This window comes from Rattus norvegicus, chromosome X (genome assembly GCF_036323735.1).
Source record: "Rattus norvegicus strain BN/NHsdMcwi chromosome X, GRCr8, whole genome shotgun sequence".
Classification (NCBI taxonomy): Eukaryota; Metazoa; Chordata; class Mammalia; order Rodentia; family Muridae; genus Rattus; species Rattus norvegicus.
Window position 1 is genome coordinate 105,835,906 of NC_086039.1, and position 25,067 is coordinate 105,860,972.

Here is a 25,067-nt window from a genome sequence, read left to right on the forward strand (position 1 = left end):
GTAGTGAGAGTAGACTATTTTGGGGGGAAAGGTAATTTTGAAATAATTGAATAGCAGCAAAATTGTCATCGTAGTAGGTATAATGCATGCTCCTGTACACTTTCTTCACACAACAGTAAGCTGGTTGTAAAATCACCAAGAGAAAAGTTATAATGCAATAAACCAAAGATTTTCATGGGAAAGCTCCAACTGCTTCTGACACTTTTATTATTTAAACAGATGTGTGGAACCTTATGCTGGGAGCCCACTGGTCAGTCCGAAGACATTCGTTGATCAATGATGATATTTCAGGCTGACTGCTGCTGCAGATGATCACTGCTAGGAGATTGATTACTCTGGCCTTTCTCTTTGACTGAATTGGCAGTTTGGCAGATTTTCTCTTTCAATGGGAAATCTAAATCACCCATTGAACATGGTGCAAACTACTTCTCTAACTTTCTTCTTCCTTACCACTTAGCATATATAGGTTGATTTTCACTATTTTCTACTTGACTTAGCACTGTTGTGTGCATATATCTCTACAGTTGGGCTATACCAACTTACTGCTAAGGAGACAAAGTTTATCAGCTTTTGACTTGGTTTAGAATTGAATATCTAGGGGGAAATAATATAGTATTTATTAAAAGATCTGGCTTTGATCATACAGACTCAAAGTCAAATCTCTATTCTGTGATTTTTTCTAATATGATTTTGGCTAGATAGCAGCTATTTTTTCTTTCTTGAAAAGTAAAATCATGGTAATAATGATAATAGTGCCTCAATGAATTTTTGAAAGATCACAATGGTATATAACAGCTCAGTAATACATGTCTGACATACACAAATGCTCACTAAAGTATAAGTATAAAATATAGCCTAACAAATGTCTTTAATAACTTAGTTGTTGACACAGTGTTCTTGAGGAAAAATGAAACGAAAGAGAAAAGGAAAGTGAACATATGAAATAATTATGGGGTTAACTTATTCTATTCTGGTGGTGATTTATTCAGTTAAAATCAAATATTTTCTTTCACAAAGAACAGAGAAAGATTAATTACATAAAGTAGAAATATTTCTAAGCTGTTTTAAAACACTGACTTATTAGTAAACAAACCTAGTCTATATATAGTGAGAATTCAAGCACATGACCACTTGGTGAATGGATTTTTAAAGAGCTTTCTCAATAATCATTGTAGCTTGTTAATTATGAGATATCAAAATCATTAGACAGTCCCTTCTGGGAAGGTTATTATAACTTTCAGATAGCTTTTAGATAGAAAGAGTGAAGATACAATGATAGTCATAATAGCTCCGGAGGAGGATAGCATGGCTAAATCCTAAAGATTTAACTAGAGTTAATCTAGTAACTAAGCAAAGTTTGAAATAGTAAAGTTTAAGTTTTCTTCTCACTGGATATTTTTGTTGCTATGGAGAATGAAGGATATATTGAACACTTAAAAGTCTTTTCAGAGTTTTAGTTTGGATTCTTCAAAAGTGGGACACTTAAGATTATGGTTAAGTTCCAGGATGTTGATTTGAAAATGTTACATGGGAGTGGAACATCAGGGCAAGGAATATAAATGAAATACACAAGGAATGAGTTGCCACTTCATGATGGGATATACAAAAGAGTGATGGACCTGGAGTTAAAAAACTCTTAGAGCTGATTAAGAGTCACTCACACTATGTATTACTGATACAGCATTTACATTTTATCTCTTATACTGGTTATGCTGCATTTATAGTAGATAATTATTCATAGGGCAGAAAAAGAACCTAGGAAAACTTATGCAGAGGTATTTTAGAATGGGACAAGAAGGTATTTATGGGATTCCAGTGGTGTTCAGGGAAATAGAAAGTATGCTACAAGTCATATGTGGAGAAACATATTTTAGGTAAAATTTTATTTTAAACAAATGACTATTTTAAAAATGTTCTATTCATTTGAAGTCTTGATCACTTAATTTCATATCTACATATGGCTGAGTTCTACTTGTTAAGGGTTCATGGACTGTAAGTTTTGTGTCAAACTCTATATTAAGAGCTGGAGATAAAATAGGTCACGACGAAGTGGCTTTTCTTGTGAAGAGCATATTATAATAGGAAAAAAACAAGCAAATGAGTAAATGCAACTAAATCACTAAATGTTTCAACTTATTAGAATATAAACATTATCACTTTCACATTAGGTACCACTTGCTATGCTTTATTCTTCTTATCCTTTCTCTCTAAGAGATGAAAAGACACATTGATACATACGTCAGTCTGATTCTATAAACTGCACATGTTGGATGAGCATCATTTTTACTCTAGTTTGTTTTTGTTCTCTCCAAACTACTGTCTGATAGAAATATAATCCCTTTAATCCCCAACAGAGGTAACAAATTATTGTAGTCTCTAGGAGTTTCCGGAGGTGTATGGTATTTGCTTCCTTTGTTGATAACCTCATCCCTTCCTGAAAGGAGAGTGTCTGGAAAAGAGCAATGGAGAAAATAGACATTTCTACTATGTGTCTCTTCCTTTGATTGACCATAATTGATTTTATGGGCTGTCTTTGGGCATTATATAAGTAGATAGTTGCTGTGATAGCCTGATGATGAAAGACTTTCTCAAATATCCCCTCTGGGCATTGGAAAGAGAGACCAAGAGTTGGAGCCATCCTATCACTCTCCTTTCTTGTGCACACATCTGGCTTCATGTTCCAAAGCTTCTTGGCAAGAATAATATATTTATTGACCCCCCCCATAATGTGAACATTTGGACCCAAAATGTGTCTTCTCTGTGCTGAGAGTAGGCAAGAAGTAGTTTAGTCCCCTTGTCACCTAACAGTTTCCTATACACTTGCCTCTCCCAGAGTTCTTCATCCCCATAGTAGGGATGCAGAAGTATGATAATGATGTATGAGTGCATGCGTGAAGTGATCTGTTGTTCTTATGCAAGGGAGATTAACTTCTCTGTATCAAGCCTCTTTGTTTATTGGTGAGTTAAGGGTATCATAATAAGGTGCTAGCTATGTTGATTTGCAGAGCTAGTGGCTAAACCCTGAACATTTTCTGTTAATTTGCATGCTTTTAATCCCAGCATTCAGTAGGCTGGTCTACAGAGTGAGTTCCAGAACAGCCAGGGCTATTACACAGAGTAATCCTGACTCAGAACAAAAAAAAAAAGAATTTTCTGTATCAAATGGATATTGGAAGTGAATTTAGGAAATATGGAATGCCACTGAGTACACGATACCACTCTGATACTTTTATAATCTAGTGAGGTTTATGTCCTTCAAGTACAGATCCATTATAATAGAATAAATCTTGAAACAATATTCAGCGTCATTAAATGTTACCCAGCTTCTCTTCCTGCTTTTCCACCCAGGTTTTCTTCCATTTATTATCCCAATGTTCACAGCGATTTCTTTCACCTTTCCAACCTCTTTGCCATCACTTACCCTGGGCTTATGATAATCCTTGTACAGCACACTGCTTCTCATCTTCTGATGCTTCAAAATCATCAGAAAAGTCTTAGCTCACTTGGGGCAAAACTATAAAATGGTTTGTTTGTTTTCGTGTCTGTTTTTCTCTAAATGTCTCTTGATGGTGCTGGAAAGAGCTCCCTTTCCCTATTAAGGACTCACATTCAAGTTCACACTTGTGTTATTTTTTTATTTCATTTTTAAGCCCTTTCATTCCAAATGCTTAAGACATAGTGCTATTAATTTTTGTTTAATGTGGGTGTCACTGTTGTGTAGAATGTCATCCTGTCATATAAATAAAAAAAGAGCTGTCTGTTCTGATGGTTCTAAAGCAGATGAGTGATAAGCCGGGCAAGGTAGCACTCTGGAGGCTGAGGCATGAAAAGCGCCATGAGCATCAATTCCTGGGGAGGAGTGAGAAAGAAAGAAAAATAAAGGGAAAACAGAGTAAGAAAGACAATCAGTTAAAAATGGTTAGTCTGGTGAAGTCCTTTTTGTGAATCTGACGCCTATAGGCTATTTGGAAATTCATCTTCATGAAGATGTGGGACAGCAGCAAACCACTGAACTGAGAATAGGTCCCCCGTTGAAGGAATCAGAGAAAGAACTGGAAGAGCTTGAAGGTGCTCGAGACCCCAAAAGTACAACAATGTCAAGCAACCAGAGCTTCCAGGGACTAAGCCACTACCTAAAGACTATACATGGACTGACCCTGGACTCTGTCCCCATAGGTAGCAATGAATATCCTAGTAAGAGCACCAGTGGAAGGGGAAGCCCTGGGTCCTGCTAAGACTGAACCCCCAGTGAACTAGACTATGCGGGGAGGGTGGCAATGGGGGGAGGTTTGGGAGGGGAACACCCACAAGGAAGGGGAGGGGGGAGGGTGATGTCTGTCCGGAAACCGGGAAAGGGAATAACACTTGAAATGTATATAAGAAATACTCAAGATAATAAAAAAAAATAAAATAAAAAAAAAAGATGTGGGAGGGATGGCTTAGGATAAAGGCTAAGTGCAAATGGCATGAGAAGTGTATAGTCTTAAATCCCAAGAGACAAATGATATGATCCGGGTAATTATGCTATAACCAAACAAAAGGATAATGCCATCAAGTCAGATCAGAGAAGCAATGGAGGAGCCCATCTTCATGCCCTTGAAAGCCAAAATGAAAGAGTTCAATTTTCATTTTGCATCTAGTTGAAGCCATTGAGAATTTTTCTGCAGGATTCTCTCACATTTTAACTTTGAGCTTTCAAATGTTCTTCTATTTCCATAAAAATAAAGCCAGATGTCAGTGGATTATCATTTCGGCAGTCAATCTTTGAAAAATACAGTAGAAATTTGGGTGTCTCTTATCTGAAATGCTTGGAATCAACAATTTTTCATACTCAGGACCTTTAGATTTTTAAAATCTTTCTGTAGACATTACCAGATAAAGATCTTGAATGGTATTTTCCCAGGATTTTTGTATTTCCAGAGAACAGTATCAATTTATAGCTGTGGTTTCACTGAGGCAAACATGTATGTGGTTCAGATTTTTAATTTCTTTTGTTTTGTATTTCAGCTGCCAGAGAACGTGAACAATGAAGCTGCCACTTCTTCTGGCCCTGGTGGTCTGTTCTGCAGTCAGTACAAATTTGAAGATGGTTTCAAAGAGAAATTCTGGTATGTGACTGGTGACTTCTTGCTATATGGTCAAAGTTTGTGGAGGTTTGTGTGTGTGTGTGTGTGTGTGTGTGTGTGTGTGTGTGTGTGTGTGTGTGAGCATTCATAGATCACCTATGTCTTTAACTAGGAATGTCTTTAAATAGAATCTCTTGCATTCTAGCTCTATTGGAAAGCAGCCAAAATAAAAATGAAGTTTGTTGCTTACCACTGAGAAAATGTTGGGAAACCAGCAGAAGTTTGTTAAAATTCAATGGCCAGCATACTCTCAGTGGACAACAAAACATGAAAGGGCGATTTAGAGTTGGTTACATTTGCTGGTGAGTAACCACCCGGGAGCAAACCTTTATAAATTAGAAGAGAGGACATCTTTAAAAAAAACTACATATCATTTGCGTCCTGATTCAATATGCAACAATATGGTTTGAAGAGATGTTTTGGAAAATTAGAAGTGAGCTGTCCATAGCTGTCTAGAATTCCTAATAGGTAGACATTTAAAGGATTCAGTTTCAAATAATATTAATTTCATGAAAATAAATTTCCTTGAGCAGAAACACCTATTCCTAGAACGTGGCTGTCTGGCAGCCAATCATGATTATACTAAAGAATAAGCTGTTGTCAGTAGATATTTCAATCAAAACTTAATAATTGTTAACACGTGGAAATGTGTCTTTTAGTTTTGATATACATATATGTGTGTGTGTATATATATAATGTATATATATATATATATATAATTAAAAACATACATGAAGTTTTAACAGTTGATTTCCTGAATATACCCATTCTACTAAGACACTGGGGAATGCATTATTGTATCAAAACAAAAACCCAAGCCAGGGTTTTTCTACTGACTTCTAGCTCCATTATTTCCATTAAATGTATGCACTTTACTATCATTACATCTAAACTCCCAGACACAAAGTGCATCCTAACCTTTCAAAACAGTATGTCCTGAATTGGGCTCAGAGTTTAGTGCTTATTTTCTGAGGTTCAAATGCACTTACTAATTGAAATAGCTAATAAATAGAGTTGTACGTCTAATAGCATATTAGTAAGCTTCAAAATTGTTGGGAAAGGGTTATAAAAGAGAACAAGCCTGAAGTCTGGATAATTGTGGAATAGTAATGGGAGGGCTCTGCATGGGTGTGTCTTTGTGTTCCAGACTCCCACATTTAAATCATATTAGAATAATTAGGATCTCTTTTCTGCTCCGTTTGTACGGATGGTTTTAGTCTAGCATCTCTCCAACTAAGCACATCATTTATGGCTGCCTTTCCTTCCTTCACTTTTCAAGTCACATTTTCACTTTCAATCTTGCTTCAGATTGATTGTTGCGAAGTAAAACACTTGCAAAGATTACTTGCTAGCAAATGTAACCTGTTGGACCAGATCCCATTTTTCTCAGTCAGTTATGTTATGATGTCTGTGGCACAGCCTGAAAGGAAAAAAAATTGAGTTGTGTTTTAAAAAGCCATCTACGTTGTGATAGTTTAATTATGGCAAAAGCCACAATAAAAACAAAACAGACAAAATAAATCATTGATGTTAAAGCTTATATACATAGAGAAGGTTATTGATATACTGGTGACTTTCAGAGATCAGTTTCCTAATGTTTTGCTTCTTAGTTTTCACTTGCGATTTCCTGAGAATCTTAGCTTTGTTTCCTCAGTAAGGTCAAATACATTTGTCTTTATTAAAGGAACATTACACAGGAAGTTATTTACTTAAGGTAAGACACTTGGGTTATGTATTGCTTTCAGTCTTTTGTTTCCCTAACATGTTGCTACTTGCTTTGGCCAACTGACAATGATGACATGACTTCCTGTAGATCTAGGCAGTGGGAGTGTTTTAAATGTGCACTGTGTTATTCCTCTTCAGACTTCCAGCTTCTCCTTATGGTGTATAGAGAGCAGACAGAAGAGTCTAATAGGTAAATGCTGGCTTGTGCATAACTGGATAGTTTTTTATATAAAGTTTCGTGTTTGCTTACAGTTTTTATATATTTGTTTATTGTTTAACTTCACAATGCAGTAAAATTGGGGGTACAATGGATAGAGAATGCTGAATGGGACATGGGTGATGAGAATGAGGAAGCATTTTTTTCCCACTCTTACTTTCTGTTTAATTTTCCCGTCAAAATCTTCCATTGCATCAGTACACCACATCTGTAGTTGTTATTATTATTCTTATTATGCATTTATTATTTTAATTCTAAAATATGTAGAAATATACATATTTTCACTCTGTGATAATCAGATTTGAGTTGATTTATCTTTGAAGAGGATTGATGAAGGCTTCATCAAATCTTTAGCTTCATGCACTTTATTATGTCCTTTGCTTTTGTTAATCAAAAGGATCCAGGTTCAAGCTTACACGGTTACTCTTCGTAGCGTTGCCAAGGAAACCCAGAGCTTCTATTTTTCTTCCCATTTCCCTTCTCTCTATTTGAAAACAGTAGAATGATTAAGTCTGTTATTCACTAGTATTTATGACTATTTAGGTTGCAATGTGAAGCTCTAATCATTTTCATGTGGTTTATTCTAGACAGGAGTCCCTTTCCTTACATTTTTGATGACAAGGGTGTCTCTTTGCACCAGACAGAAGACAAAGGGATAAAAGTTTCTACTTCCATACTTGCCAAACTTTGAGAAACGACTTACCAGTTGGAAGTCCCCTCCTTCTCCCTGTCTATCCTTGTGTATTTTGCAGTGCTGGGGATGGAATGGAAGGCCTTGTGTGTATTTGGCAGGTGTCTTAGGATGGAACTAGTTGTAAAAAGAGTCTCCTCCAAGAGTGTATCTCATAAGCAAATCTTAATGTTTTGGATGATGTGCAGTTTTGGGGGGAAAAAGCCAATAGTGTGTTTCTATGTCATGGTGGGCATGCCCAACTTACACAGGAAATGACAAGACTGGAGTTGATTGGCTAAATGTGAGTTTGTTATCACGTCCACACTATACTCATAATGTTAATATATCGATAAGGCCATTTGGAATGTATATGCTGTTAAAATTGGTTTACTCAAGCTTTACAGAAAGACATTGGCAAATACTTTGATAAAGATAAACGGCAAAAATGCCTATTTCCTTTCCTAGTAGAGAACACATAGACCTAAACTAATAGTTTTATTGTCTGTTTTTGTTTTTTTTTTTTAATTTAGGGTTTTTTAAATTTTTATTAACGTTACATTCCTATCACAGCCACCCTCCTTCCAGTCCCACCCTTTCAAATCCCTCCTTTCCCATTATCCCCTCTCCTTCTCCTCACAGAAGGTGGTACCACCCCACCCTAGGACATCTAGGACAAGGCAGGAAGCCCAACCAGATAGGGTAGGGAATCTAATGGCAGGCAACAGAGTAAGAGACTGCCCTGCCTCCAGTTGTTACCCACCTGAAGACCAAGCTGCAATCTGCTACAAATGTGTAGGGGCCTTACTCTTTGGTTGGTGCTTAAGTCTCTGTGAGCCCCCATGGACTCAGGTTAGTTGACTCTGTAGGACTTCTTGTGGTGTTCTTGACCTTTCCCTATGGCTTACTCAATTGTATGTCCCACTCCAACAAAACACCTCAAGTTTGGCTGGGGTCTCTGCATCTATTCTAATGGTATGCTTTGGAGAAATTATTCTCCCTCATGAAATAGGCTACTCAAAGCCTTCTAATTTGCTACTTTTTAGAAAGGATAAATGATGTTTGTAGAGTACATGTGACTGTTATCATTTGGGCCACAAGGCTTTCCCCTTACATTATCTTGGATTTTTGTTGCTGCCCTTGTTGCTGTTCCTGTTGCCGTTGTAAAAAATTGCAAGCTGTGTTGTACAACTGTCAGTATTCAGCTCTTCCAGCTTGGATGTCCAAATCAAAGGACATAACATCAGTGTTGCAGGACTTACGTGGTTAAGTTTGTACCAAAAGTGGGTCACCATGCAGCCAGTTTATCTGTAGGATGACCACAGTGATCAACTTCTCTGTGCTCTGCAATTGTAAATAAAATTGTAAAGCTACCAAAATACTTGAATCAGTCAGGAACAATGTAATTTCTAGAAGTGAGGAGGATGTGAAGACCTACTGGCACACACCAGGCCCTTACAGATACATTTTTGGATAGACTTATGTGAAATTGTTCAACTTTATGTAATGAGAGAATTACTATTTATGATATTATGGCATTTTCTGGTTGTTGATGAATGGGTAACTGCTTGTTTTTACCAGAAATGGGCAACCTTTAAAATTCCCAGAGAAGTAAAAGCAAACAATAAAGGCAGAAATTGAGGCTGTATGAACTAACTTGCCTGAATAAGTCAGAGAGTTTCTCAAACCCCTTCCTAGTGTAAACAAAGTAACTTCTCTTGTGAGTCAGATTGTTATGTAATTCTAAATAACATCAAGTATACTTTCTTTGAGTTCTTTGATGTTTTGTTTCAAAAATGTGGGCCAGAAATAAAGCTGGTTTAAGAATATTCATACAGTGTGAACAAGAATATCAACAAGATGGTACTCAATTTTCATTTGATAAACTTATTGCGAGCTAAGATCAAGGAGAAAATTTCCACCCAAATATTTTTTACTTTAATTTAAATAGACATTCTAATACTTGGTACTTGAGTATTTTAATTCTTTTAATTAGGGTGAGTCCTCTAATGGAGTTTAGACTTTCAAGGAAAAGGAATGTTGGGTGGGAATGATTGGCTAGGTCAGTAGAAGTATTGCAAGATGAAGTTCTGAGTGAAAGACAAAGTTTAGAGCAAGTTGAGAGTAGGCAGAACATTATTCATATTAGCCTGAACTTGTGGCCTGGATCATACTCAATGAAATGCTTAGTGGAGAAGATGAAAGGGAAATAATTTTAGAGTTCTTACTCATTGGGTTTTATATGGCCACAGGCATAGCATATTAAAAATTCTTACTGAGCATGCAGCATTCTACTAGCTCTAGTGTTTGGGAGGAAGGAAATGAAATGAAAGCTTATTCAGTCAAAACTATTTAATCTTATGGAGATAAATGAATGGCTAATAAAATTATAGTAAACTAATGGAATAATATATAGTTATCAAGATATTGGGAGTTAGACCATATCCATACACTAAAATGTAACTATAAAATGATAGTAACTAATAAAGCAGAACATACTGATGTTTAAAATGTGCATTTTTGCTGATTAAAATTGAAATAGAATTTCTGATGAATTTTCACATTTATAGACAAAAGGAGCATTTTTTTCCCTATAAGGATGCTTTAAGTTTATAATCAAAAATAGCCTATCTCAGACTTGAAGTCATTTCCCAGAAGTTAAGTGTAATGGTCAGCTCTTGCTACTTCTTGCCTAATTTTGCTGAATATTCTTCTACCTTACTCATGAATATAATTTCTCCTTACTATTTGGTCTATTTTGTCTTCATTAGATTGTATGGGGATAAGATTTGTTTCATAAAATGACTCGGGAAAACTTCTGCTTATATATTTACAATTCAGTCATTATCCTCCTCCTGGTCTGCCCTTCCATAGTTCCTCATCCCATTCCTACTGCCCCCAAACCTGTCTCTAAGAAGATGTTCCCCCTGCATCCAGGCCCTGCCTCCCACCAGAGCTCCTTACTCACTAGGACCTCAAGTCTCTCCAGGGCTAGGCATGTATTCTCCCACTGAGACCAGACTAGGCAGTTCTCTGCTGTACATGTGTCTGGAGCCTCGTTACAGTTCGTGTATGCTGCTTGGTTGGTGCCTCAGTGTTCAAGAGACCTCAGGGTCTGGGTAAGGAAGACCAGCAGTCTCAAGTTCTGCTTTCTTAAATGGCATTTTCATCTTCAAATTACTAGTAGCATTGACTCCAGCAGTTATTTGGAGTTGGAATTCTGTTTCTTCCACATTGAAAACTTGATGCTGTGATTTTTTTTTTTTTGAAATTAGATCCAGGAGTATGTATTTCTCTTCTTTTTAAAGTCAGATTTGGTACTTTGAGTCTTTTGAAGGGATTTATCTATTTCAACTATCCTTTTAATTTATTGGCAGGGAAGCATACATTATACATTTGTCTCCTAAAATATCTATTGTTCTTTAAGATGAAAACTTTAAAAAGTCTGTATTCTAGGTTTTTAAACATACAGTGTTTTACTAATATGTTGTTTTTTAATTTCTAATTAAAGTACATTCTCTATATGGTGGAGCATTTGATATTCATTGAATTTTACTTTCTGTTCTAGTTTATGAACCTATGCTTGATTTTTTTATGCTAACTTGACTCAAGCTAAAGTCAACTGAGGGTAGGGAACCTCAATTAAGAAAATGCCTCTGTAAGATTGGACTTTACATCATTTTCTTAATTACTGATTGATGGGGAAGGGCAAAGCCCATTGAGGGTGCCATCTGGGTTGGTGGTTTTGTGTCTGTAAGAGAACAAACTGAACAAGCCATGAGGAGTAAGGTACTAAGCAGTGCTGCTCTTTCCTTCTGCATCAGCTCCTTCCTTCAGGTTCCTGCCCTCTTTGTGTTTCTATGCTAACTTCCTTCAGTGATGGACTACAGTGTAGAAGTGTAAGCCAAATTAAACATTTCCTCCCCAAGTTGCTTTTGGTCATGATGTTTCATTACAGCCACAGTAACCCTAACTAAGACAGACCCTATTAGTGAACACTACATAGGAATAGTTAATTTTTGCTACATATTATTCAGTACTTATTAATGAGGTCAAGGTAATTGACGACAGTTTTTGTATCTTCTATACAATTTCCAGTTTGGTGTTACTCATCAAATAAATTAGTGAGATGATTTTTTTTATTAATATGTCTAATTATACTTGTGGATTTGTCTTGTTATTCCACTACATTTGACAGTAATAGCCTCATAAATTTTTGAAGCTCTTGTCAGTTACATAAATTTAAAATTATCTTTGCAAAGAGTAACCTTCTTTGCATAAAAAGTTTTCTCTTTGTCTATCGCAATATATCTGCTAGATGATGTAAGTCTGCTGTTTTCTTGATATGTCAATCACTTAATATTAGCACTTGTAGTTTTAAACGGGAAGTATGTTTTTGTTGACTGCATGTTACTGAATGTTGCTTTTAATTCAGCCTGAAATTTTTCTCTTTACATAGAGAGTGTATTTCATTTACCATGAATGCAATCTTGCTGTCTATTCTATTGTTACATATTTTGCATTTGCTTCTTCTCACTTTTCACATTGTTATTGTTCACTCATTTCTCATTTGTGATCCAGTTTTTGTTAAATGACTAATTTTTAATATTCCATCTTATGCCATGGCTAGTGACTTACTCTGCAACTGTAACTCTTTCTCTTATGGTTAGTGGTTGTTTAAAGGAGGAAGTCTCAAATTATGGCCCATGGACCCATACAAACCTCTCCATGGCACGTTTTTCTAAACAAAATTGTATTCGAAAACAGTTACATTTTATTTTTGTATATATTAGATGAGTGTTTTGTGCTCCAGTGTCAGAGAGGAATATTTACTATAAGCAAGATGTTGTCCAAAAAGCCTCAACTATTTTTAAGGCTCAGTTCTGCTGTACTGCTGTCTATTTGCATGCTCATAAGCAACACCCCATGAGCAAACTTGAGCCTCAGGACCACAGGTAAGACCAACTTTTCTGCTGCAAGCGACCTGCCTGGTGAACTAAAGACACAAGCCCACAGAAACAGCTGAAGACCTGTAGATAGGAAAAATTACACGCCCGAAATCAGAACACTCTGTCCCCATAACTGGCTGAAAGAAAACAGGAAAACAGGTCTACAGCACTCCTGACACACAGGCTTATAGGACAGTCTAGCCACTGTCAGAAATAGCAGAACAAAGTAACACTAGAGATAATCTGATGGTGAGAGGCAAGCGCAGGAACCCAAGAAACAGAAACCAAGACTACATGGCATCATTGGAGCCCAATTCTCCCGCCAATGCAAACACGGAATATCCAAACACACCAGAAAAGCAAGATCTAGTTTCAAAATCATATTTGATCATGATGCTGGAGGACTTCAAGAAAGACGTGAAGAACTCCCTTAGAGAACAAGTAGAAGCCTACAGAGAGAAATCGCAAAAATCCCTGAAAGAATTCCAGGAAAACAAAAATAAACAAGTAGAAACCCATAGAGAGCAGTCACAAAAATCCCTGAAAGAATTCCAGGAAAACACAATCAAACAGTTGAAGGAATTAAAAAGGGAAATAGAAGCAATCATGAAAGAACACATGGAAACAACCCTGGATATAGAAAACCAAAAGAAGAGACAAGGAGCTGTAGATACAAGCTTCACCAACAGAATACAAGAGATGGAAGAGAGAATCTCAGGAGCAGAAGATTCCATAGAAATCATCGACTAAACTGTCAAAGATAATGTAAAGCAGAAAAAGCTACTGGTCCAAAACATACAGGAAATCCAGGACTCAATGAGAAGATCAAACCTAAGGATAATAGGTATAGAAGAGAGTAAAGACTCCCAGCTCAAAGGACCAGTAAATATCTTCAACAAAATCATAGAAGAAAACTTCCCTAACCTAAAGAAAGAGATACCCATAAGCATACAAGAAGCCTACAGAACTCCAAATAGATTGGACCAGAAAAGAAACTCCTCCCGTCACATAATAGTCAAAACACCAAACGCTCAAAATAAAGAAAGAAAAAAGCAGTAAGGGAAAAAGGTCAAGTAACATATAAAGGCAGACCTATCAGAATCACACCAGACTTTTCGACAGAAACTATGAAAGCCAGAAGATCCTGGACAGATGTCATACAGACCCTAAGAGAACACAAATGCCAGCCCAGGTTACTGTATCCTGCAAAACTCTCAATTAACATAGATGGAGAAACCAAGATATTCCATGACAAAACCAAATTTACACAATATCTTTCTACAAATCCAGCACTACAAAGGATAATAAATGGTAAAGCCCAACATAAGGAGGCAAGCTATACCCTAGAAGAAGCAAGAAACTAATCGTCTTGGCAACAAAACAAAGAGAAGAAAAGCACACAAACATAACCTCACATCCAAATATGAATATAACGGGAAGCAATAATCACTATTCCTTAATATCTCTCAATATCAATGGCCTCAACTCCCCAATAAAAAGACATAGATTAACAAACTGGATACGCAAGGAGGACCCTGCATTCTGCTGCCTACAGGAAACACAACTCAGAGACAAAGACAGACACTACCTCAGAGTGAAAGGCTGGAAAACAACTTTCCAAGCAAATGGTCAGAAGAAGCTAGCTGGAGTAGCCATTCTAATATCAAATAAAATCAATTTCCAACTAAAAGTCATCAAAAAAGATAAGGAAGGACACTTCATATTCATCAAAGGAAAAATCCACCAAGGTGAACTCTCAATCCTAAATATCCCCAAATACAAGGGCACCTACATACGTAAAAGAAACCTTACTAAAGCTCAAAACACACATTGCACCTCACACAATAATAGTAGGAGATTTCAACACCCCACTCTCATCACTGGACAGATCATGGAAACAGAAATTAAACAAAGACGTAGACAGAGTAAGAGAAGTCATGAGCCAAATGGACTTAACAGATATTTATAGAACATTCTAACCTAAAGCAAAAGGATATACCTTCTTCTCAGATCCTCATGGTACTTTCTCCAAAATTGACCATAAATTGGTCAAAAAATGGGCCTCAACAGGTACAGAAAGATAGAAATAATCTCACGTGTGCTATCAGAACACCATGGCCTAAAACTGGTCTTCGATAATAATAAAGGAAGAATGCCCACATATACGTGGAAATTGAACAATGCTCTACTCAATGATAACCTGGTCAAGGAAGAAATAAAGAAAGAAATTAAAGACTTTTTAGAATTTAATGAAAATGAAGGTACAACATACCCAAACTTATGGGACACAATGAAAGCTGTGCTAAGAGGAAAACTCATAGCGCTGAGTGCCTGCAGAAAGAAACAGGAAAGAGCATATGTCAGCAGCTTGACAGCACACCTAAAAGCTCTAGAACAAAGAGAAGCAAATACACCCAGGAGGAGTAGAAGGCAGGACATACTCAAACTAAGAGCTGAAATCAACCAAGTAGAAACAAAAAGGACCATAGAAAGAATCAACAGAACCAAAAGTTGGTTCTTTGAGAAAATCAAAAGATAGATAAACCCTTAGCCAGACTAATGAGAGGACACAGAGAGTGTGTCCAAATGAAGAAAATCAGAAATGAAAAGGGAGACATAACTACAGATTCAGAGGAAATTCAAAAAATCATCAGATCTTACTATAAAAGCCTATATTCAACAAAACTTGAAAATCTGCAGGAAATGGACAATTTCCTAGACAGATACCAGGTACCGAAGTTAAATCAGGAACAGATAAACCAGTTAAACAACCCCATAACTCCTAAGGAAATGGAAGCAGTCATTAAAGGTCTCCCAACCAAAAAGAGCCCAGGTCCAGACGGGTTTAGTGCAGAATTCTATCAGACCTTCATGGAAGACCTCATACCAATACTATCCAAACTATTCCACAAAATTGAAACAGATGGAGCACTACCGAATTCCTTCTATGAAGCCACAATTACTCTTATACCTAAACCACACAAAGACCCAACAAAGAAAGAGAACTTCAGACCAATTTCCCTTATGAATATCGATGCAAAAATACTCAATAAAATTCTGTCAAACCGAATCCAAGAGCACATCAAAACAATCGTCCACCATGATCAAGTCGGCTTCATCCCAGGCATGCAGGGATGGTTTAATATACGGAAAACCGTCAGCGTGATCCATTATATAAACAAACTGAAAGAACAAAACCACATGATCATTTCTTTAGATGCTGAGAAAGCATTTGACAAAATTCAACACCCCTTTATGATAAAAGTCCTGGAAAGAATTGGAAGTCAAGGCCCATACCTAAACATAGTAAAAGCCATATACAGCAAACCAGTTGCTAACATTAAACTAAATGGAGAGAAACTTGAAGCAATCCCACTAAAATCAGGGACTAGACAAGGCTGCCCACTCTCTCCCTACTTATTCAATATAGTTCTTGAAGTTCTAGCCAGAACAATCAGACAAAAAAAGGAGGTCAAGGGGATACAGATCGGAAAAGAAGAAGTCAAAATATCACTATTTGCAGATGCTATGATAGTATATTTAAGTGATCCCAAAAGTTCCACCAGAGAACTACTAAAGCTGATAAACAACTTCAGCAAAGTGGCTGGGTATAAAATTAACTCAAATAAATTGGTAGCCTTCCTCTACACAAAAGAGAAACTAGCCGAGAAAGAAATTAGGGAAACGACACCCTTCAAAATAGACCCAAATAATATAAAGTACCTCGGTGTGACTTTAACCAAGCAAGTAAAAGATTTCTACAATAAGAACTTCAAGACTCTGAAGAAAGAAATTGAAGAAGACCTCAGAAGATGGAAAGATCTCCCAGGCTCATGGATTGGCAGGATTAATATAGTAAAAATGGCCATTTTACCAAAAGCGATCTACAGATTCAATGCAATCCCCATCAAAATACCAATCCAATTCTTCAAAGAGCTAGACAGAACAATTTGCACATTCATCTGGAATAACAAAAAACCCAGGATAGCTAAAACTATGCTCAACAATAAAAGGACTTCAGGGAGAATCACTATCCCTGAACTCAAGCAGTATTACAGAGCAATAGTGATAAAAACTGCGTGGTATTGGTACAGAGACAGACAGATAGACCAATGGAACAGAATTCAAGACCCAGAAATGAACCCACACACCTATGGGCACTTGATTTTTGACAAAGGAGCCAAAACCATCCAATGGAAAAAAGATAGCATTTTCAGCAAATGGTGCTGGTTCAACTGGAGGTCAACATGTAGAAGAATGCAAATCGATCCATGCTTATCACCCTGTACAAAGCTTAAGTCCAAGTGGATCAAGGACCTCCACATCAAAGCAGACACACTCAAACTAATAGAAGAAAAACTAGGGAAGCATCTGGAACACATGGGCACTGGAAATAATTTCCTGAAGAAAACACCAATGGCTTACGCTCTAAGATCAAGAATCGACAAATGGGATCTCATAAAACTGCAAAGCTTCTGTAAGGCAAAGGACACTGTGGTTAGGACAAAACGGCAACCAACAGATTGGGAAAAGATCTTTACCAATCGTACAATAGATAGAGGCCTTATATCCAAAATATACAAAGAACTCAAGAAGTTAGACCACAGGGAGACAAATAACCCTATTAAAAAATGGGGTTCAGAACTAAACAAAGAATTCACAGCTGAGGAATGCCGAATGGCTGAGAAACACCTAAAGAAATGTTCTACATCCTTAGTCATCAGGGAAATGCAAATCAAAACAACCCTGAGATTTCACCTCACACCAGTTTGAATGGCTAAGATCAAAAACTCAGATGACAGCAAATGCTGGCGAGGATGTGGAGAAAGAGGAACACTCCTCCATTGTCGGTGGGATTGCAGACTGGTACAACCATTCTGGAAATCAGTCTGGAGGTTCCTCAGAAAAGTGGACATTGAACTTCCTGAGGATCCAGCTATACTCTCTTGGGCATATACTCACAAGATGCCCCAACATATAAAAAAGACACGTGCTCCACTATGTTCATCGCAGCCTTATTTATAATAGCCAGAAGCTGGAAAGAACCCAGATGCCCTTCAACAGAGGAATGCATACAGAAAAATGTGGTACATCTACACAATGGAATATTACTCAGCTATCAAAAACAATGACTTTATGAAATTTGTAGGCAAATGGTTGGAACTGGAAAATATCATCCTGAGTGAGCTAACCCAATCACAGAAAGACATACATGGTATGCACTCATTGATAAGTGGCTATTAGCCCAAATGCTTGAATTACCCTAGATGACTAGAACAAATGAAACTCAAGACAGATCATCAAAATGTGAATGCTTACTCCTTCTTTAAAAGGGGAATAAGAATAGCCTTGCAGGGAATAGAGAGGCAAAGATTAAAATAGACACAGAAAGAACACCCATTCAGAGCCTGCCCCACATGTGGCCCACACATATACAGCCATCCAATTAGACAAGATGGATGAAGCAAAGAAGTGCAGACCGACAGGAGCCGGATGTAGATTGCTCCTGAGAGACACAGCCAGAATACAGCAAATACAGAGGTGAATGCCAGCAGCAAACCACTGAACTGAGAACAGGACCCCCATTGAAGGAATCAGAGAAAGAACTGGAAGAGCTTGAAGGGGCTCGAGACCCCTTATGAACAACAATGCCAACCAACCAGAGCTTCCAGGGACTAAGCCACTACCTAAAGACTATACATGGACTGACCCTGGACTCTGACCTCATAGGTAGCAATGAATATCCTAGTAAGAGCACCAGTGGAAGGGGAAGCCCTGGGTCCTGCTAAGACTGAACCCCCAGTGAACTAGACTGGTGCGGGGAGGGTGGCAATGGGGGGAGGATGGGGAGGGGGACACCCATAAGGAAGGGGAGGGGGGAGGGGGATGTTTGCCCGGAAACCGGGAAAGGGAATAACACTCGAAATGTATATAAGAAATACTCAAGTTAATAAAAAAAATAAAATAAAAAAATAAGAAAAGATACAGGAATAGGCAATGGGTTTCTCAGCATGAGTGCAATGCCATAGGAAATAAAGTGAAGAACTGACATATGGGATTGCAGAATCAGGTGCTTCCACCTAGAGAGGGAGAGAGTCTTATCAGTGCAAGCAGACATCTCCTAGACTCAGAAAAATCTTTACATGCTATACTTCAGACATGTGGTTAATAGCTAATTTATATAAAAGAAGGTTAAAAAACCAGAAGAAACACAAATGGTTCATAGATGCTTTATCTGTTAACTTTCAAGAACTTGCTGATTAAAACTGTGTTGCAAGGCCATCCTATTCTGTTTACCATGTCTGTCAAGCTACACATACTGGCAAAGATATGGGTAAGGGGCAATCCTTATTTACTGCTGGTGGGAGAACAAAGTGTGCAGACACTATGGAAATCAGAATAGAGGTTTTGCAAAAAACTAAAAATAGAACTACTCTCCATCCTACTTCTACTTTCTGGCTATAACCAAGGGCTCATATCCTACTACAGGGACATTGGGCATCCTGGTTTGTTGCTGGTTTATTCACAGTAACAAGGGAAATGAATCAACCCATATATCCATAGTACATGAGCAAATACTGAAAATGTGGTAAATACACGCCATAGGGTTAATGCAGCTATAAAGGAAAATGAGATTATGAAATTTGCAATAAAGTTAATGGATCTGGAAATTATTAAGGGAGTCAAGCCAAACTTAGAAAGATGTAAACCCCATGTGATATTGTCTTTTTTAAAATTTTCATTCCCCAAATTAACTTATTAAGTGTAATATATATTCTTCCAGATGGAGTATGTATTAATGATTATATATGCTTTTCAAATTCACAACCATACTAAACTCACTATTCTCTAAGATAATATGTTGCTTCATATAATAGTTAATTCTTGATTATATGTACCTTCTTTATATCTATAAATGCTGTGTAAAATTGTATCATTGATTTTCAAATTTAATATACACTATAGTTATCAAGTCTAGTATTGGTCTGTATTATGTAGTCTTAAGTTTTACTATTTAAAATGATCCTTCAAGGCAGGTAGTGGTGTACACACCTTTAAACCCATTCTCAGGAAGCAGAGGCAGAGGCAGGCAGATCTCTGAGTTCCACACCAGCCTAGCATACAGAGCTAGTTACAGGATAGTTAGGACGACTTAGAGAAACTCTTTCTCAAAACTGACTAACTAACTAACTACCTGATTAATTAATTAATTAACTAACTAAATAAAAATTAACAATGATCCTACCAGAGTTAGTTTCCTTATTGCATAGATCCTGGAGCTATAGATGAGCCAATGTTTTTATCTGGAAACTTTTAAGTGAGGTAATCCAAAGTGAAAATGTCATATACAGTTTTCATTTAAAATGTTAAAGTTCCCAACAAAATTGCTAAGTAATGTAAGTATGCTAACTATATTTTCACTAACAGTATATTTGAATTCTTCTCTCACTATGCATTTAATAACTCTATATAGTCAAGTAATTTTCTCCAATGTAATAAAAAATACCTGTATATGATCCTTGGATTCAATGAACTTTACGAGTTTGTCTTTTTACATGTGTGGATATGTGTGCACACACATGTGTGTGTGAGAGAGGGGGGATAAGAACAGGGAGAGGTGGGGAGAGAGAGAATAATTTCATTACTTTGTTTGTTGTATAATATCAGTAATAAGTAATGTGATTGAAATATTGAAGTCCTCTGTGACACTGGTTCTTTTTAATTAGAAATGTGTAGATAGTTACGCTAATGAAAATAGTTCATTAGTTTAAAAGCTGAAAAGTCTGCAAACATTTCTGTGAGAATTATACCCAGTTCTGTGCTGTTGTATGCATACAGAAGTTAGAATGCTTAGTAACACCTTGGATTTATTTCTATCTCCAGCATTGGAGGATGATGGAACAACTAAGAATAATTACACCTTCTTAATTTTGATTTGAGACTTATCCCATACACAAGAATAGGTAAGAACTGTAGTAGAGGAGTTCCTCCCTTCCTTGGCTTTGAAATGAAAGGGTATTGTATTTGCTGGAGAGGAATTTTGAATTCCTGTTATTTCTGCTAGGGTGACTTTCCATCATAACTCGACTCATGTAGGCATGACAGGGGAAAGTGCATCCCTTGGGACTCTACAGGTGTAATTTGCACTAAACGAAATACGTGCCTGCAAAGCACACTCTTAATGCTTACTGTAGTTTTTCTCAGTGGAAAGCTGATACCCAGAGATTTCTTAAAATATTCAGGGTGCACCCTAATCCATCAGAGAGATACTGAATATGTAGCTTATGTTTTTCATATTCTAATTAATGTCCCATTTTTCCTTCCATGTATTTATTTAAAGCCATAAGAGTGAAGCAGAATATTTTATGAGGATGGCGCAGACTTTTCTTCTCTGATAGAAATGCTTTGACATTCAATGACCTTCCCCCAGGCAGAGAAGAGTCAGCACTACTTCTCTCTGCCTGTGTGACTTAGGAGAACTGTATCTTAAGTGAGCACTCCCTAAATGGCTACAGACAAGAAACATATGGTTTTTCAGAGATTCTCATTAATCCCTTGGGATGAATGACATGTACTTGGCATTGTTTCGTTGTGGGAGAAATAAGATATTGGTTTGTGGTTGTACAAAACTAAATGCTGCTAAGGGATATCATAGATGCAGGATGTTTATTACTGCACCAAATATGCAAGTAGACTGTCACAAGTCTTTTCTGGGTACCTTGGTATAAAATGGACAAAGGCATACTTTTCACTCTCAAAGGACTCGGTAAATCACAGAGGAACAGAGACACTAATATGAATCATATGTTATTATATGTCAGGCACTTTGCTAAAAAAAACATGGCTCCTCATAAAAAGAAATCACTAATGTAGGCAGGTACTACATTGTCAATTTGTATAGACACAGAGAAAGAAGCTTTGCATGGTTGAATAATTTGACCACTTCTCTCCAGCTATGAGGTGGTAGATCCAGATTTCAACCCAGGTTTATTTGGTGGCAGCATCTTGCCATTAAATACTCTGTCATGCTGTACTTTTGTGTGCACATCACTGCACTCATTTTCCAGTTGAGATATTTAAAGGGCAAGTTCATCTGAGGTCTCCAGCTATTTCAGACAAATCCAGGCCTCAAATTATTGTCTGACTTCCACGTTCAGGCTTTTGTCCTTAAAATATGGCTGTCTTTAAATGAAATAGTATGAGTCATGGCCCAGGCACAGATACAGGTCTGGTGAACATTTTCTTTCTGTCTTGAGGTCAAAGTTATCAGGGAAGGCTTCCTGTAGGAGACGACATTTGATAACGAACAGGAAAGGCTGAGCTGGGAATAATGATGAGAAACAGAATTCCTAGATGAGATCAATAGCACTTCGTGTGTGAGTGTGTAAAGTGATTACTATTTCTGAGTACTAAGCAGTCGGATAGTGTAAACCCAGGTAATTAGGAAACATATTTACACAGAAACAAGCAGTTAGACAGATGGTGTTTCAAATATATCTCCTGTTTTTTAAATATAGGAAATATATTGAGCATCTAACAAGGAAGTGGTGTAGGCTGTGGTGTATCAGTTGGGAGAGTAGGAGGCAAGGTTGCTGTGACTTTCAGGTCCTGGGCTAGAGTTTTTGTTTGAATGCTTTCCATTAGCTATAAGACGAAGGGCCAATCACAGTTTCATTTTCAATTCTGAAAGTATAATTTTGAATAAAAGAAATTACTGAGTAAGTCATTTCTGTCAATTATAAATTGAAGCTTACTTTTCTGTTTTCCTCAATGTTCAGCTGAGTGGAACGAATGATTTTCAAAAGGAATTTATTTCTGGTCTTCGAATTACCAGCAGGTGGCACTGTGACACATTCCTTCTATAGAAGTAAAGTAGCATCTTTTTTATTTTTCTCCCCCATGCATGCCTGGCTATCTCCTTGGCCCGAAATTAGAAGAACTATTTTTCTTGTTACCAGGGTGTGATTGTCTAATATTTACACATACATCTTAAGTACCAGACTCTATAATGTGCTAGTTTCTGATCACTCCTTGGCTCAAGGTCTCATTGGGATCTTTCTGTTTTCCTCAAGGAGGGTGCAAAGCATAGCTCAAGTTAACTTTTCAAGCGGTTCTTCTCAGTTAGGAATTCAAAGTGTAAAGGCATAGAAAGGCCATAAGGTGGAAAGCTTTTGCGTTTGGCAGTCCTCCACCTCAGCCACTCTGCTCTTAAAGTGCTTGCTTCTTTACCAGCCTCTACTTCTCATCTAAGCTTGAGTAGTATCCAAAACATTCACGATTGCCTTCACCTTTACTCAGAACTTCCTTGTTCTTTAATAGGCCACAGCTCAGTTCATCTTTAAAACGGCCCAGGGTGATAGGTCAGGACACAGATTAACATAGGGCTCTTGGATCCATCTCTTCCTAGCTGTCCACATTGCAGTGCTAGTAATGTAAGAGCTGAGGCACACTCCAAATCACCATTCCTCTTCATCCTTGCCACTGCCAAAATCCTTCATATCATTTCCCTCAGGAACACTATACACGACTCTAACCTGAAACCTTCAGCTTTCAGCTACTCCTCTGTTACCTTCCATCATCCATACCGTGCGTAGGTGGAGTTTTAAATTATCGATATTATGCAATTTATAAGAATTTATGTAATCATCTAATAAACATGTGCGGATCAACTATTTCTTGCAAGATGTTTTCATGTGAGAGAGACACCCTTTTGGTTCACTACCACATACTGGGAAAAAATTCAAGTGTCCTTGAATTCAAGTACCTTCATGTCCTTCTTGATCTATTCCGTAATTCATGTACCACAACATATTAGGAATTATTTTTATATAAACATAATATATATTTTATATATATATGTAAAAATGTTCTCATATCCTCTTCAAGATATTGTTGATTCACACCTGAAAACCCATCATATATGGAAAATATTTAAATCCATTGATATGGGAAATATTAAGTTTAAAATGAATTTCAAAGCAGCACAGTTTAGCGATATAGTATACTACGGAATGTTCTATTTGTCTTGGTGTCCTGCTAATGTTGCTGGCCATGAACTGCAGCTGAAATTGCCCATAAGAGAGTGTCATGCTACATATCAGGAGTGTGGGAAGAGATCAACACTCAAAATTCAAATAGACCTTTTGCCAAATGCATATTCTTGTGTTGAAGCCTTGGCTCTTGAAGACTGTGTATATAATTCATATTGGCCCCAGGTGGGATCAATCTTGTTTCTATATACCTCTCATAGATAACATACAAATAATCCTTAGTTATTTGTCATTCTGAAAATAAACTCTTCACGTCTGAGCCCTGGGTATTTCATCCTCAGTTTTGCCTCCTTTTTAAATCCTTCCCTACTTTCCCTTTGCCATCATAGAACTGCTCATATTTAAAGACCTATTTCAAGCATTGTTGTCTCGGGGTGGCTTTGTTTGGAATTTCCCTACCCCTCCTGCCCTTCCAGCTGGAATTAATTGTCTTTCTTCCTCTGTGTTCCTTTCACATTTTGTTTGTGCTTCTATGTTAGAGTTGATCACCTTGGGATTTAGTTATCTGTATGTCTATCCTTTGGACTATATTTAGGAACTTTTGGAAGGCAGAAATTGTTGGCTTAAATCTTCTGGTTGTAGTAGACTCTCTTCTACACCATAGGTGATCAATAAGTACATATTAGATGGTAGAAAAATGCACGAGGATTGGTGAACCCTAGCTGACTTGAGGACGGTTTGTGGTAGAAAGTTATTGAGCAACCTGAATTCCTAAGGATCGCAGCTGACAGTTTAGAATTATGGCTGAGATGACTGAGTAGCAGTGCAGGCTTTGTTTGCCATTTTCACATTCTTAAATATTTATGCTACTTTGGCGAGGAGAATTTAACAGTGGTCCCTCTGGAAAGTCTATCCTCATCAGCAAAATCTCTCCTTCCCTCCCTCCCTCCTTCCCTCCTTCCCTCCTTTTCTCTTTCCCTCCCTCCCCTCCTCTTTCTTCTCCTCCTCCTCTTCCTCCTCTTCCTCCTTCTTGTCTCTCTCTTCTCTCTTCTCTCTCTCTCTCTCTCTCTCTCTCTCTCTCTCTCTCTCTCTCTCTCTCATGCATGCATGCCTGCACATCCCTTTTCCTCTTCCTGTCCATATTTCTATGTCCATTTTCTTTTCCTGGTACATAAGAACATGGAAGCTGTATGGAGGCACTCACTAAACCCCACTATCTAATATCAAAGGTGATCTCAACACATATTTGTTTAAATTGTCTTTTCAGCCACATACCTTGGTCCCTTCTTTTTCTAATTGTTCCTTTATATTCTGGAGTAGAATTTGTGAATGAAGCTTAAAGTGTCATTTACCTACTTGTCCTGCTACTTACAAAAATAACAGGAAACA

General features: G+C 37.4%; 1 protein-coding gene across 4 annotated transcripts in view; it reads left to right on the forward strand.

Annotated features, from left to right (window-relative positions):
• The window catches only part of Il1rapl2 (interleukin 1 receptor accessory protein-like 2), a 1,532,967-nt gene that overhangs the window by 288,503 nt on the left and 1,219,397 nt on the right, over window positions 1-25,067 (forward strand). For all 4 annotated transcript variants that reach the window (XM_063279885.1, XM_063279884.1, XM_063279886.1 and 1 more), the window contains 1 exon segment: window positions 5,008-5,108. In XM_063279885.1, coding sequence (XP_063135955.1) covers window positions 5,027-5,108 — 82 coding nt within the window. In that variant the 5' untranslated portion in view covers window positions 5,008-5,026.